General features: G+C 42.8%; 2 protein-coding genes across 4 annotated transcripts; one reads left to right on the top strand and one right to left on the bottom strand.

Moving 5' to 3' along the window:
- Window positions 1–36: 36 nt before the first annotated feature.
- On the top strand, window positions 37–7,740 carry ttc34 (tetratricopeptide repeat domain 34). The gene is made up of 7 exons (XM_088016305.1): window positions 37–3,792; window positions 4,639–4,861; window positions 5,430–5,622; window positions 5,750–5,916; window positions 6,192–6,465; window positions 6,597–6,814; window positions 7,207–7,740. The coding sequence occupies exons 1-7, from the start codon at window positions 2,087–2,089 to the stop codon at window positions 7,738–7,740; spliced, it is 3,315 nt and encodes a 1,104-aa protein (XP_087872431.1). The 5' UTR covers window positions 37–2,086.
- Window positions 7,741–7,917: 177 nt separating this feature from the next.
- Window positions 7,918–15,541, bottom strand: alas2 (5'-aminolevulinate synthase 2). Of its 3 annotated transcripts, none has more exons than XM_014993539.2 (10): window positions 15,386–15,541; window positions 13,975–14,323; window positions 13,804–13,896; window positions 13,467–13,689; window positions 12,215–12,399; window positions 11,805–11,984; window positions 10,604–10,768; window positions 9,557–9,825; window positions 8,791–8,953; window positions 7,918–8,556 (listed from the first exon to the last, which is right to left on the bottom strand). In XM_014993539.2, exons 2-10 carry the CDS (start codon window positions 14,300–14,302, stop codon window positions 8,393–8,395), a joined length of 1,770 nt encoding a protein of 589 aa, XP_014849025.2. In that variant the 5' UTR covers window positions 14,303–14,323; window positions 15,386–15,541; the 3' UTR covers window positions 7,918–8,392. The 3 variants fall into 3 exon arrangements, with proteins under 3 accessions (XP_014849025.2, XP_014849027.2, XP_087872428.1); XM_014993541.2 differs by having other exon boundaries at window positions 13,978–14,323; XM_088016302.1 differs by having other exon boundaries at window positions 15,376–15,394.
- Between the last annotated feature and the right edge of the window lie 184 nt (window positions 15,542–15,725).

Raw genomic sequence — 15,725 nt, 5'->3', positions numbered from 1 at the left:
TTAATAGGACCCTGTCAAAAGAATTTGGGCATGGATTTGGAAGGGCTTTTATTTTTGTGGTTTATATATCTCATGAAATGCAAATTCTCCCTCAGTATGAGTAACAGTTGCACTGCAGTCTTTGTATTCTTTACATAGGATGTGGTACATTTAAACACTAATATGTAGCCAAAGGAAAAAGTGACAAAAAAAAAAGGTTTTCAATTGAACATCTCTGACATCATCACTTTTCAGAATATACTGCTGATCTGGAAATTACATGCAAGATGGTGATTGTCTATATGTATCTACAGCTGCCTGGAGGAAATGTTGTCACGATCAAGTTAAAAAATATATATTAAAAATCCACCTGGTTATCATGTCAGTGAAATATGTTTTGTTCACTCAGATCTATATTTACTGCCAGACGTCAAGTGTCGCTAAAATAGAAACAGTCTGACGAACGAAGCGGGCTACAAAACACGTCATGTTTCAGTGTAAAGAAATTCATGAAAAGATGAAAAAGTCATTTATATTTATGGTAGACAGAAGGGTTACAAAGCTGTTTCTAACCATTTGGGATATCAGTGATCTGCAGTGAGAAGAAAGAAGAGGAAAGCTGAAAATTTACTCAGAGAGGAATGAAGACTCAACCAGGAGATGACGAAAAGAACCATTATAATAGTGTGATTATCTGGGGCAGCTTTGCTGCCACAAGGAACGAAACCATGAATTCTGCTTTCCAGCTAAAATCTTGAAAGCTGACATTATCAAAGCACACCAGTGAGTCCATCTCTGAATGATTCAGAACAGAAAACAAAAAAACAAAAAGAAAAAAGAGGAAGATTAAATAGTTTTACAGTGGGCTTAAATTTAGGACTAACTAAGATGCTGTGACATGACCCCTCAGGGTTTCTGAATTAAACCAATTCTAACTTCTAGAGGTTATTAAATGGGTTCACCATATACTCAAATACTGATGCCAACACAAATTATATATTATCTATATTTTCTACGGTAAGGCAACTGATGACCTTTTAGTTTAATGTTTTGCTTTCTCTGCAACTCTTCCTATTTTTTTTACGTCGGCTTTAGCTCTGAGATAACCGTACCACGGAGAGGTTCCAGTCCACTCGCTAACCCCACGGCCTATCATAGTGCGAGAACGGGCGTCTGTGGTTTCCAATGACAACCACGAGCCGAGCTCCTGAGAACGACTGTCGCGGAGAACTGCCCGGTTCCGAGAAGAGAGAGGAGTCAAAGCGAGGAACTGCTTCACCGACATGCGAAGCTTATCGCGGTCAGCTCATTTCTGTCTTCGCACACTTTCTGTCTATCGCCTAATTGCTAAATCTTCGGAAAAATAAGCACGGGAGTCCCTGCTATTCGGACGCACTCGCGTTGTCGTGGCAACCACGCACCCACAGCGATTCAGTTTCATAAGTGAGGCCGGGGTTGCCTGCACTCGGGTTGCACGTGGAGAGAGAAAGAAATAAATCAAAACAAGGCTAAGGCCACCACAGAGGTGGGTTGGTGGTTTTGCTCATTTTGAAAGTACAAACTTTTGTTGGCTTTTGGTGGTGAAACAGAATGTCATGAGAGGGTTAATGTGAGCCAAAGAACCACACGGGGGCGCTCTAAGATGTTTTAAAGTCAGATTAGAGACAGACTTTTTCCTTTTTTATAACATCATTTTTAAATCAATTTAAATAAAAAAAATACTTTACTTATCTCAAAGGGAAATTACATTTTGTTGTAACTCATATTATTCGTGGTTCTTCAAGGACTTGATGCAGCTCTATGACTGTGGGCAGGAAAGATCTCCTGCAGCAGTCTGTATTGCACCATTACAATCTCATGAATAGGATGCTCAGGATTTATTCAGACTTGTCAGAGTAGAAAGGGTTGCATGTGCAACAGTTAAAAAGTGGTGCTCTATTCAGAAATGCCTATACACAGACACACAGAAATCTTGTAATTGATACTAGGTGAAGTTCTAAAAGTATTAAAAGTAGACTTTTTCTCCCTTTCGCAGAGGGATTTCGCAGGACTTTACTGTATGAACAACTGAAGAGAGGAAAGAAGAGAAAGGGACTGACATCTGATCATGACTGCTTTGGTTTGTCCTCGAGTCAACGTTTCAGAGCTGTGTGCAGATGGAGACAGGTTCCTTCAAAGTGGAAACCCAGGGGAGGCCACGACGCTGTACATGTCTGCCTTCAGGACTCATGCCACCTCGGCTGTATCCCACATGAGGAAACTGGAAAGGTCCAGTCTGGTTAAGGTTATCTCTACTCTAGAAGGTTGGCTGGACGGTCATGGGGACAATCAGTCAGCCGACGGTATCAATAAAGGCCTTGCGGCTGTTTTCCTGTCAACGCTGTGCCCCAACAATTTGTCTGCCACCATTTTTAAAATGGAATCCCTCCTCCAGAGTGGCGGGCTTGGCTGCGAGGAGATTTTTGCACGCTGCACAGCTCTGCTCGAAGGCAAACGCAATCTTCATCCGGAAGGTTCGACTCAGGTGTTGCTGAAGATAACGCGAGCGCTGGCTTGCCTCTTTTCACAGCCTCACAGTTCGAAGGGACTACGGCTTTACCTAGCAGCTTATCGGTATAACAAATTAGAAACGGCCTCACTGGTCCGTAGCAGACAAGCTGCACACCTGCCCAAAATAGTAAAGGCCTTCAAAGATCAAATACTGTCTATACGTCCCTATGTTGCATTAGATAACAAGAGGTCAGCGACCCCAATGGAGAAGAATGCAATAGATGTAGAGGATGTGTCTACAGCTGTTGAGTTTTTAATGGCCGTTTCCCCTGATGACAGAGAAATACAGGAACTTCAAGCAGCAGATTTGTTCTTGATGGGCAGGTTTGTGGAAAGCGCAGAGATCTACACTTCTCTTTTACATCAGAAATTGTCACCACGGCCTGCAGACGAATTACCCGAGGATGGTCCAGAGAGGAAAGCCAGACTCTTAACCTGCCGAGCAGCTGCTTGTCTCTCAGCAGGTGGCAAAACGGCCGAGGAGTGCACAGATCTGGGAGAGGCGTTTGAAATCCACCCTGCCACTGCCAGAACCTACTTCAAAAAGCTCTTCACCGATTACGGGACAGGGACGGCAGCTCGCAACCATCTGCTTCAGCAGGCTGAGAGGGGTTTGTCTGGCTTCAAAGAGAGGGTCCTTGTCCGCGCCGACCTAAGATCTACAGAGGGAGTAGAGCTTCTGGACCCTGTGATCGCTTCCCTACGGACGCTGTGCCATTTAGAGCCTGATGGAGGAGGCAGAGAGCTGCGGGTGAGGCTGGCTGACTGTCTCCTCCTCAGAGGGGAGCACAAGGAGGCTCTCTCGATCTGCAGCCAACTAGCTGCTGCCCAAGGACAACAGAGCTACCAAAACACAGTCAAAGTCCTTTGTGGATACGCCCGGCTTCTTTCTGGGGACCACAAGGGGGCGTTAGAAGATTTTCAAGCTGTGTTAGAGCACACCACGCCGCATCCGTCCAGCTGTGTGCGGGCACTTTGTGGCAGGGGGCTGCTGCGCATGATGGCTGGGTCAAATTACCTCACAGCTCTGGACTACATGACAGCCAGCAGGCTGCATCCCCAGGAAACGGCTCTGACAGTCCGCTGCTTGGTGCCGTGGAACTTTAGGGGTCTGCTGTTTACAGTTCTGCTCGAGCAGGGCCGAGTCATGCTGGAGGGGTCCGCGAAGGACAGGTCCGAGTCCGGTTCAAGTGACGATCCACGGCATCCCAAACATAAGGGGCAGCCTCAGGCACCGTCACAGAGAGAAAACCACAGCGCAGGGTATGACATCTGTCCCACTGACAGGGTGTTTGGTTCACACGTGTTTTGAGAAAGAAAAAGAGAAATAGTAACATGATTGCAGCTTCGTAGATATTCCTAACTCTTATGATGATATTAGGGCTGCAACTAACAATTATTCATTATTCTATCGATAATTTGGACGATTAATTGATTAATAAAAATTGTCACCCTCTGCAGATTTATCATTTACCAACAGTATTAGAAATAAGTTAAAAAATGCAAATAAACAAATAATTTAGTCCCTTTTTAAATAAGAAAATACACATGATATTGCCTCGAATGCAATAACATTACATTCCTTTAGTGCATGCTTGATCATTTGTAGCAATGGATGCATCTGCAGCTGCAAAATACTTCTAACATCAACATGTAAAACTTTCACTCCTTGTCCTTGTGGGGCTGATCTAGTGATTTTTTTTTATTAATTGATTTCAAAAGTTGTTTTTAAACAGAATTTGGACCAGGTGAAGTTAAAACTGCCACATGAAGAGTTAAGGGTAGAACGTGTCTGCAGACAAAGTTTTATTTATTTATTTAATCTTAAATGCAAAATGTAACAACGGTTTTGGCTTAATCACAGCTCTGAGTGTGTTGTTCTTTCAGCAAATTGCCTTTTTTTTTGAGTCTGTATACTCCAGTTAACAATTAATTAATTACTATGTCAATAATCATTTCATCACAATAAATGTGATGAACTGTTTCAGCCCTAGATAAGATGGTGAATGTAAATTTAGCAGGTCAAACCTTCTTACATTGTTTTACAGTCATGTTTTTAGTGTGATGTCTTCATAGTTATGCTGCATCTTTGGTTGCTTTGCACACTAGAACTCCTACTGGTGTCCATTCTCTGGCCGGGTTGCTCATGGACCTTCAGCCCCATGCTGACGGGCCTCACATCCTCACAGCAGATGCCTTGTACCAGCTTGGGCGAGTGGAGGAGGCCCACAGGTTACTGCTGTCTGTGGGTTCCCCCAATCCTCGGGCTCCTGTCCTGGCTCGCCTCGCACTCCTGCAGCTCCACAGGGGCTTTCACTATGACACCAATCAGGTACAAAGGTTAGAGATAGCAACATCATTTATTTACTTTTTTTTTTCAGCCAAACAAAAATAAAATTCAACTTTTATCAACCAAACTTGATTATCCTTTAATTTTGCCCAAACAGCTTTCTAGACACCGTCTCAAATGTTTCATAAAATGGAGTCATTTACACTCCTCTAATTAGATTTCCCAATTTATAACAAATTGATCAAATCTGGGCAGAAAAATAAACTAAATCTCTTCCTGTTTCCTTTCACCTTCCTACACCTCCACACGTCTGCAAATTAGCAGCAGGAGTGTGCAGTCTCTCCTGAGGTTCTTAGTCGGCTCAGTCGTCTGTAATTCTGTTTCTGGGAAGCTGTAAGGCACCGGCTAAATATTTGTAGCATGTTTGTTCATTTCCATATACTGACTTTAACTCCCAGCTATTCCAAATCTTGACGGATGGGAGAGATTGCTGAGGGTGCCATCCAACTGAAAACCACCTCTAGCTTCTGTCCCCGGATCTAGTCTCGTCAAATTACTACGACGTTTATTTATGTCTACATCGTTTACTGTTTATTCTTTTCTTCTTCAGCTGCTCAAAAAGCTCCTTGCATGCGGGGAGACCAGCTGCCTGCGCAGCCTGCTGGCTGTGGCGCAGCAGAAGGACCGAGCGCTGCTGCAGGGACACTGCCACACAGCGGCTAAACGCATCCTGGACGCCTCGCTGGAGGAGAGCTCTGTCAGGGAAGCTGTGGCGTACCTCTCTATTGCTATCATGGCCTCTGGTGATTAGCTTTTGCTAAAGAACTCTCGATATATTTTGTAGCAGTCCGTTTGTTATTGTCGACCAAGTACATTTTCGGCGACACGTGAATTAAAAATCATGATTTTTTTTTTATATTTTTTTTTAAGGTGGGGAGGCAGAAGATTCCCTGTTTGAAAGAGCGAGGTGCTACGTGTTGCTGGGCCAGAGGAAGACGGCCATATTCGACTTCAGTGCCATTTTGAAGGAGCATCAGAAACACGTTCAGGCTCTCTGTGGAAGGGGCTTCACGTACCTCATGCTCAATCAGCAAAAGGTATTTTTCAGCTGAAATAACGGCAAAGCTACTCCTTTGTTGGGTCTAAATTTAGTTATTATTAAAAACTACAATTTGTGCCAAACCTTTTATGCAGGGAAACTGCAGGACTGACTGACATGATGGCACTAAAACATGAAAAAGCCAAGAATGTTTTTAGAACATTTTGACCAACCCCCAAGCAAAATTCAAATTTTCAGAGCTCGATGTCAGAAGTTATCAGCGACTCGACCACGCTCATCTCATGACATCAACTGTCTCCTCCTCTCACCCAGGAATGTGTTCACGACATCCTCGCTGCTCTTCAGATCAAAGCCGACACGGTCGTCAAAGAGATCCTGTCTCTCAAAGACAAAGCCCGGAAGCTGATCTGCGACTGGCTGCATCAGTTCTGTCGCACCAGTTTGTCAAACACCGTCATCGCTCAGTCAGTTCCCTGCCACGACGAGCAGCTGAGGGAGGCTTTCGTAATTGGTGGCGCTTTGATGAGGACAGACAGCGGAGACCCCAGATGGCATCTTCTCTATGTGGACACACTTTTAGCCAAAGGTGCGACGGCGTCTTTGACAAACTGCGCAGAGAAGTAGCGGAGCTTGGTGACATCGATCAGAATTTCCTCGCAAGTTTGACGTCAACAATAAGACACGCTGCAAATCTCTGCTTTTGTCCGGTTCCTTCAGGTGATGTTAAGGCGGCTTCCAGCCACCTCTGCCAGGTTTTTGGCCAGGAGCCGAGGGACGCGGAGGCCCAGGCCAGGCTGGGAGTGGTGGAGACCTGGCAGCAGAGGGACAGGAGGAGCGCAGCCTACAGACTCAGCAAAGTCACTGGGAAAGATTCGTCTAGTCTGGACTTCTTGCTGGCTCTGATCCCGTTTAATCAGCGAAAATGCATGGCGCAGGTAAGCCTTTGTGCAAGAAACCTGAGGGGAAACTGCAGCAAAGCTTTTATTCATATCCCCTGACTTCGAATGTAATTCATATCGTTGAACTTTTTCTTAGCATTTTTTTTTCCACCATAACTTTGCATAAATGTACCGTGAAAGGCAAATGGAAGTGTAATGCGTTTATAATCAGCCTCTTCTAATCTGACACCTAAGAATAAATTATTAGCTGTAGAAACCTCCTTAGAAAACAGAGCTAACCTCTATCGTCAAGCATCATTTGTGGAAACGCTCTACAGGCGTGAATAGCTTTGCTTTGCATTGTAACTAACTCCAATGACTTGATGAACTGTACAAGGTTTCCAGGAAAAAGTCAGAGAGATTTCTTAATTTCCCTGTTTTTATAACAGGCAGCAGCTCTGGAAGCCAGCGTTTTGTCATCGGCTGGCCAGTGGAATCAGGCTCTCGCTCTCCTGACAGTAGCAGTACAAGCGACGGGACACCGCAGGCCGCAGTATCTTCGCCAGCGGGCCGCCTGCTTCGCGCAGCTCGCCTTCCATGAGCGGGCGGTGGCCGACCTGGACGGCGTCATCCAGAAACACGCCAGCTGCTCAGACGACCCCAGAATCTGCGTGGAGGATCTGTGTCGGCGAGGCCACAGTTTGGTGCTTTGCTCCAGAGAGGGAGCAGCTCTGGAAGACTTCACCCGAGCTTTGGGCCTCCACAGGGAGCAGGCCCTTCAGTGTGTCGAGGCGGGTCTGGGAAGGCAGCGTCTGGCTGAGCGCTTCATGCGAGCGGCTCTGCAGCAGTACGGGGAGCAGCAGCTCGATAAGGCCTGGACTCTGATCGAATGCGGCCTGGTTGTGGACGGCGAAAACGCAGAGCTACGCAGGCTGAGAGCAAGGGTCAAACGAGAGGTGGCCGGCCCGTGCAACATCAACTAGCTCTGATAGAAAAGATTCAGGTGGACACAGAAGATTTTATGGTATTTATCAGCTGAAGGAAGGATAAAACTGATAAAGCAGCATCTAGGACCTAGATTCTAGGACCTTTATAGGACAAATCATGGTAATTCAAAGCACTCTGTCTTCCAAGTTCAGCCTAATTTTAGAATCAACGTCTTCATGATGGAATAATGTTTAATATGATGCAAATATATTATGTTTTAGATACCAAACAGCACAGTCAGATAATGTTGTATATACATGTAGAGCACTAGCAAAGTCATTGTTGTAACAAACAATAGATGCTTATTTTACTGAAAGCAAGACTGCAGCCCTGAATATTTATTTCAAACTGTCTTAACACTTAACACAGGAGATTTAAGAAAGTGCCAAATGTGCAGGTTTCATGTTTTTAAAATGCTGGAGGCATTTCTTTTAATCATATTCACGGCAGCAAACACTCATTAATAAGCCAAAAAAAAAAAGATATATGTAAAAGTAAAATACAGAAAAGCCAAAAAAAATACTGGGTTTTAGTTTTAGTTTTAATTTTGCCTGTGCGTTAGGCTCGTCTGCGAAGAAAAGGTAGGACTCATTAAAAGTTATGCTTCGACTGCGCAGCTTGTGACGAGACGGAGCACAGACTTTGTTTCTAAGCAGACACAGTGATGTACTGGGGCTCCATGTTGCCGAAGTAAGACTTCTCCCACTCGCTCATGAGGTCAAAGTGCAGCGGGCGGTCGCAGAAGTTGCAGGAAGCCGTGCCCAGGCTGTTGAGTGGCAGACCCACTTCCTGCCAAACCTCCATGAGTTTCCCTGTGAACACAAAACAGACAGCAAAAAAAAGAAAACAATTAATTTTTTTTTTTTTTTACTACCCATTTTACTCCTACGATTAACCTAAAGCAAGTGTTGCAACAATAGTGTTTTTTTTTTGTGTTAGTTTGCAGAGTAACGACAGGCTCCCAATTTACATCGTCAGTCGTCGTGTCCTCTTACTGAACTCGTGTGTCTCTGACCTCACTGCGGCAGAGATCCACACTCACTCACCCACAAAGTCCTCCATCATGCTGGGGTTGTGGTGGGGAGACGGAGCCAGGCGCAGCAGCTCCTCCCCACGAGGCACCGTGGGGAAGTTAATGGCCTGGATGTAGATGTTGTGTCTCTCCAGCAAAATGTCGCTCACCTTGGTGTTCAGCTCGGCATTGCCAACCTGGAAAACAGGACAGGAACACTTTAATTCAGGGGTCCCCAAAGTCAGTCCTTGAGGGCTGGCATCCTGCATGTTTTAGTTCTCTCCCTGGTTTAGCACACTTGCATCACATGATGGCTCATTAGAAGGCCTAAGGACAACATTGACTTGCTGAGGAGGTTGTTACAACCACTAGGAAGAGAAGTAAAACATGCAGGATGCCGGCCTTCGAGGACCGACTTTGGGGACCACTGCTTTAATTAAACACCTGGTCCGGCAGATTCAGCTTTTGCCTGTATGGGTCTGAGTGGCAATGACGTAATGCAGCTCATTAATCCTAATAAGTAATGTAAAACTGTATATCCGTAATTGTTAAATTTGTGTATTCTTTTTCTCCCATTTCTCAAATGTGATTGTTTTTATTGGTCTTTTACAAAAATCCAGGATAATTAAATTTGTTGTAAAGTGACAGAGTGTAAAAACTGTGAAGCGGTGACATGTAATCACAGGATAAGTGTTGTAATAAGAGGGACAGACCTGGGAAAACGTGAAATCTATGAGGAAAGTAATTGTTACTGTAGCGTTAAACGCTGCAACTCCCAAATGTTAGGGAAAGCTTCCTACTCGAATGGGGATGATGTGGCTGGGGCAGTTGACGACAGGCAGGCCTTTGTCCATGAGCAGCTGCCTCATGAGTTTCACGTTCCTCTGGTGGGCCCTGCGCAGCGTCTGGCCCTCGGGACTCTTCAGGACCCGCACCGACTCCAGAGCCCCTGCCAGGACCATTGGGGGAAGAGCGGTGGTGAAGATGAAGCCGGCCGCGTAGGAGCGCACCGTGTCCACCAGGGCGGCGCTGCTGGCAATGTAGCCTCCCACGCAACCAAAGGCTTTTCCTTAAACAGAGAGAGAAGACGGATTATGTGTGAGCTACATAAATGAGCGAAATAGCGAACACATTTGCGTTTTGAGCCCGGGATACAGCAGTTTCAACTAACAGCACTAATATTTTAATTACCAAATGATTTGTAAACTTATTTTCACGATTGCACATGCACTCAGTGCTAATGTATCAGTTTTCAAAAAAAAAAAAAAAAAAAAGAAATCTTGGTCTCAATTGTATTTAATTTTTTTTAGTTGATTGCCTGAAGGTAAACTACTTAAAGGGTCACACTTACAGGAAGGAAATGAAAAGTTCATATATTGAGGATTAGTTTATATAGGTATTTATCTGAAGACTTGCAGTTGTTCTTAGGTTACACTCAGCATGAACTGTGTGCTTTATCATCGCTGCCAGAGAAGGAGGAGGACCGACACCCAGCTGATAAAACTTCTGCTCCCCCGATGGATGCTCGCCCCTGGCCTGCTCTCATTTGACCAGCTCCAAAGGAGCCATTTGAAGAAAGTTGTTGTAGCTATTTTGGCTCTAGGACAGTGTCAGTTTGTATACAAGCGTCTACACATGGGAGATAAGCCCTGCAGACAATTTACCGATGACAGCCAGTGGATGGCTGATGTAAGTGTGGAAACAATTTTATTCTTTTTTCTTTTCTTTACATCAAAAATGTGCCTTTTTGAAGCCTTTTCATGCAAAAAAAAAAATAATAAAATAAAAAGCAAAGCAGCTTAATAGCTTCTGCATTTCAGACAACGCTACATTCAAACTGAACTCACCGAGGGTCCCAGAAACCACGTCAATCTTGTGCATAATGTTGTCCCTCTCTCCGACTCCGGCCCCATGGGCTCCGTACAGACCCACAGCGTGGACCTCGTCCACAAACGTCAGGGCCCCGTAGCGATGAGCGACGTCGCACAGCTCTTCCAAAGGACATATGGCCCCTGAGAAAAGCGTGATAAAATTAGCTGTGTGTAGGTGAACAGCAGATCCCTACATATCATCACTGTGCATAAATTAAGCTGTATGACAAATGCAGTGAAGTATTTTTGTCGTGGTATATATTTTTCAAAATGACTTGAAAGGATTTTGTTTGAAAATGACTTTGCCTGTGTTTCATAGAGTTCCCAGTAATGTGTGATATTAATAAAAATAAATGAAGCTGGAGAAAAATTTCTTCCCACATTGGAGATGGTGTTGAAGAAAAAAAACTAGATTATAAAAATAAACCATAATTATGCATAATTATTAGTCATAATTATGCATTTCTGAATGTGATGACTGATTATGGAATATTTTGCAATATCGTTTTCTACAGTGAATAACAGAACGCTAACTCTCCACTATTTGCTTTTTTTTCCTTTTTTTTTTTTTTTTTTACAAAAAAATGCTAGTTAATCTATATAATTTCCGTTTGGAAATAAGTTTAGGGGGAAAAAAACTCATGCATGCTAATTTGTACCTGTTCCACTATATTGTTTCATGAAATAAAATTAAACTAAGCTAATGTGAGATGAGCTAAATTTCAGGAGAACAGCTCCAGGAAAGAGGAAAAGTATACTTTGAACCAGATAAGTTTATCATAAGTTCCTAAAATTCAAGTATAAGGCATAAATAAATTATAGAACAAAGTCTGTTTATGAGACCCTGAGGATCTACACTCGGTATTGCAGCAAAAGAAAAAAAAACAAACCTGAATTAATGTAATAATAAACTTAGATTTCTAACTAATTAAAACACATGGAATTTTCTTTAAAAGCATGAGACTTCATAATCTGGGTGAATAGAGAAATTGCTAAGTGTACATCTGACACAGATCCAAACACAAACAGCAATCACACACACACACACACACACACACACACACACGCACGCACACACACACGTACGCACGCATGCACGCACGCATGCACACACACATCAACAACAACTGTAGAGCACAAACTAGAATAAAGTTCATTGCCATTGCAGTGGACTCACCATCCATGGAGTGCACGGTCTCAAAAGCCACGATCTTTGGAGTCTTCGGGTCGGAGCGCTGCAGCAGTTCCTCCAGGTGTCGGCTGTCGTTGTGGCGGAAGATGAACCGCTTGGCCCTGCTGTTCCTGATGCCTTGGATCATTGACGCATGGTTCCCTGCATCAGAGTAGATCTCGCAGCCTGCATGGCAGAGGGAACACCCCATGAAATGAGAGGCTACTCTAGAGAGGACAGCTGGGGGTTATGGTGCAGATTGGTATAGTGTGCATAAAACCGTTCTTCAGTTGTAAAATCACTAATTCATTTTATGTCCTGAACATGGCTTTTCAAAAACAGTTCTGAAGCAACTCCGACTCAGTCCTCCTGTCATCGACTGAACTTATTCATCCAGATCATGGGTTCCCACTTACCTGGGAGATTTTTTGCCAGAGTGAAGAGGGTGGAGTCATTTGCAACAAAGCAGGAGGAAAACACCAAAGCAGCATCTTTCTTGTGCAGCTGGGCGAGCTCCTTTTCCATAGAAACGTGGAAGTTGCTGGTGCCGGAGATGTTCCGGGTCCCTCCTGCTCCTGCACCGTGATTCTCCAGGGCATCTCTGAGAACAGCCAAAACCAAGAACAATGATTCGAAAATTATCTCATTTAAATGGACGGTTCCATGAATCACACCAATTAATTTTTTTTCTCCCGCAGTATTGGTTCTTGCAATTTTTTGTGTGTGTTTTCTGACTTAAAATACAACAAGACTTGTAGTTGTAAGCCTATGCAAAATCTAAGCCCTAAGGATCCTTGTTATAATTCACATGCTAGTTTTTACTCATGCTAACACGTGGTAAGGGCAGCGTCAATCTCTCATTGGACTTGAAAAAAAAAGTAATTTTGATTTAAAGAAAAGGTGATTTTTTTATTTTATGATGATCTGTAACTGTTATAATATTTTGTTTTCAGTTTCATTAGAGGAACTGAGGTTCAGGAAATAAGGTTGTAGTTGTAGGGTGTTAATTGATCACCTTGTTTTAACAGACAAAAAAAAGGTATCAATTAAGAACACTTTTTTCTTTTTCACATTTAAGAAAGAAGACCAATTTGGCATCCAGAAATCCTCTATCAGATTCAAATGAACTTGGTCTGGGATGCTACAAGTTGTTAATAGAACTTTGAGTCAGAAAAAACATGTTGGTCAAATATTTAAAGGACTTAAATTTATAATGAAGCGATTGTTCCTTGTGTAGGTCAATTTTATTGCAAATTTAAATGTTAATTTTTTGTTGTTGCATTTTCTGTATGCCTTTTGATGCTTGGATCTGATTGGTCTGACACTTAGAAGGATGCCCATATTAAAGGTTTTGAGGCCTGTGAGTTGGGAGCCACACCGCAAGAGTTAAAATGATCATAAAGGGTCATGGCTCACAAAGAATATGAAAAGAATCGCCAACAAAAACACATATTAATAGAAATATTAACATCTTCAAATTATTTAGACAATGTTATGCAGATGATGGATTCCTGAAGGTATTCCAAACTCAAAGTGCAGTTTCTGGACCCACCTAAACTACTAAAATATCAGTTTTTCTCTGAATTTTAATAGTACACATTTAAAGAACAATAAGAGAAACAGACCTAAAATATCGGCAGTTTTTAACCCGTCACTTTGTCTGCCTACCTGATGGCACCAAGGACCTTTGGGTGCCGGCTCATTCCCAGATAGTCGTTGCTGCACCACACTGACACCTGAGAGGCCTTTCTTCCAGAAAGGGAGTAATCCTCGGCATGGGGGAATTGCTTGGCGCTCCTGTTTACGGTCTTAAACACCCTGTAAGTGTGGTCCTTCTTTTTCTCTTCAATCATTTCCTTGAAGAAGCTATCATAATCGTAACTGGGTCCAACTGGTTTGTGGGTCACATTGACATCAAATTAGCAATCAGAAATTAGGTATTTTTAAGGTATGAATGGAATTTATCATGTTAAATAAAGAGCACGTTGGAAATGGTCAATCTTACCCATGTTGTCATTGAGTTGGATGGCCATGCTGGTTTGATGAGAAGTTGAAAACGCGGACTCTTTTACGCCTTTCAACAGAGAGGTCATCAAACCTGCGAGAGGAATTTGTGAATTTTTGTGAACTTGGCCTCTGTTAAGAGTTAAACCTGTGACACTCCCGTAACCCCTACCACCTTCGACATCCTCCTGAACCTCAGGGCTAGCTTTAACCATCCCAATCTGTGAGCTGACGAAGGGGCAGCCCTTCGATGCAGACACCGCCACCTGAGTTGCGGTTTGAGCAAACTTCCTCTTTTGCTCCACTGTTGGGAGCTGGCCGTTGGGTTTGGTGGGCGAGGAGCTCAGTTTGGCCTCCAGAGAGGACGTGCCGCTCACGGTGATCTGCCGAGCGATGATGGGACATTGGTCGGCCAGAGACAGCAAAGTAGCTCCAGTTCTTCTTAAAGTTGGATATGGGACAGACTTCAGGAAGGGGCAGTGATGAAGAAAGGCTGCCATCGTACCGGAGCTGTTCTTATCCTAGCAGAAGGCAGGAAGCAGGAAATTATTGCATCTGTTATGGCGATCTATTGTCTTAGTGAATTTGTAAAGGCTAAGTCTATTCCTAGAGGGATGATAGTGGTGTAATGGTTCAGCATGGAGGTTCTAATCAAGGGTGTGTCATTCAGCTGCTGCTTATCTGCACGCTGCAGACGCTCAAGAGCCGTTCTGACTGACATCACCAGCTGATTACGACAAAACTCAAAATGTTTTTCAAATTATGAGTCCATTATTCCATCTATTCTCAAAACATTTTGTAAAAGACAGGAACAAATGAGTTCCTGACTCAATAGTCTGTTGACCAATCTTTATCACTATATTCATAAAGACTGATCAATGTTTTAATTTTCTAAATATTATGTTGTTTCGTTTTGTAAAAGGCTGGTTCTCCCTATCTGCTGTGGTCAACTGATAAACCAGTTCTAGGGATGTGTGGCCTTTTCTTGTGGTCGAATGTTTTCTTTCCTTGGGATTAGTTACTAATTACTAAATACTCCAACAATATTGTAACTAATAACTGCTTGGTTTGTTTTGTTTTTTTAAATGCCTGACATTTTATTGGTATCATTTATTTACAGCCATGTACACATAGATCCCAAAAGGGTAAAATACAAATTACAAAAAAATAAAATAAAATAAATAAATAAATGGCTTCTTCAAATGACACTTGTAACATGAAAGGAATATTAATAAATAAAATATGCTTGGGTATTATTGGGTAAAATGAAAACAACAAATGCGTAAATAAAAATGTTAAAATTATCTAAGAAAATAACAGTAAATAAATGACTTTATTAAATGCACTCATATTACTATCAAATAAACATTAAATAAGTAAATCCATTTACAAAATTATTTAATAAATTTAAATATAACATATGAATACATTTATTAGATACATTCCTGAAATTATTCACCAAAACATACTAACTAACTAACTAACTAACTAACTAACTAACTAACTAACTAACTAACTAACTAACTAACTAACTAACTAACTAACTAAATAAATAAATAAATAAATAGCAAACCTGAACTCACCTGTTGACCTGCACTGAGGACGAACTTCAGAACAGCAAACAAGCAGAAAGTAAGAGAGGGTGGGCTCTTATACGTCAGACGTTAAAAAGAGTATCATGCAATCTTGGGTTCCTATGAAGGGCTCAGCCTGGAAGGGGGCCGGGCAGGGAGGTGGTAGCGTATGTGTGGGAGGTGCAAAGATGCAGATATGTGCCGTTCACCTAACCAGTTTCAGTTGGGTCTGACAATAAGTGATAATGTCATAATGAAAGATTATATGCCACTGAAAAGAAAAGCTCAATCTCAGACCGCGTTTAATGTAATCTTCATTTAATCACAACAGCCTAATTTAAAACAGATG

This window comes from Poecilia mexicana, unplaced genomic scaffold (genome assembly GCF_051168715.1).
Source record: "Poecilia mexicana isolate PSO_F unplaced genomic scaffold, ASM5116871v1 scaffold_19, whole genome shotgun sequence".
NCBI classification, from domain to species: Eukaryota; Metazoa; Chordata; class Actinopteri; order Cyprinodontiformes; family Poeciliidae; genus Poecilia; species Poecilia mexicana.
Note: the sequence above shows the minus strand (reverse complement) of the source record. Positions and strands in the feature narration are given on the sequence as shown.

What these genes read in the sequence shown, in the direction of transcription:
- ttc34 (XM_088016305.1), top strand. Translation starts at nt 2,087, where the DNA reads ATGACTGCTTTGGTTTGTCCTCGAGTCAACGTTTCAGAGCTGTGTGCA. An exon ending in TTCACTATGACACCAATCAG is followed by an intron (nt 4,862 to 5,429) that starts GTACAAAGGTTA and finishes TTTCTTCTTCAG; the next exon opens with CTGCTCAAAAAGCTCCTTGC. An exon ending in TATTGCTATCATGGCCTCTG is followed by an intron (nt 5,623 to 5,749) that starts GTGATTAGCTTT and finishes TTTTTTTTTAAG; the next exon opens with GTGGGGAGGCAGAAGATTCC.
- alas2 (XM_014993539.2), bottom strand. Translation starts at nt 14,302, where the DNA reads ATGGCAGCCTTTCTTCATCACTGCCCCTTCCTGAAGTCTGTCCCATAT. An exon ending in TCTGGCAAAAAATCTCCCAG is followed by an intron (nt 11,985 to 12,214) that starts GTAAGTGGGAAC and finishes TCTGCCATGCAG; the next exon opens with GCTGCGAGATCTACTCTGAT. An exon ending in GACCGTGCACTCCATGGATG is followed by an intron (nt 10,769 to 11,804) that starts GTGAGTCCACTG and finishes CGCTTTTCTCAG; the next exon opens with GGGCCATATGTCCTTTGGAA.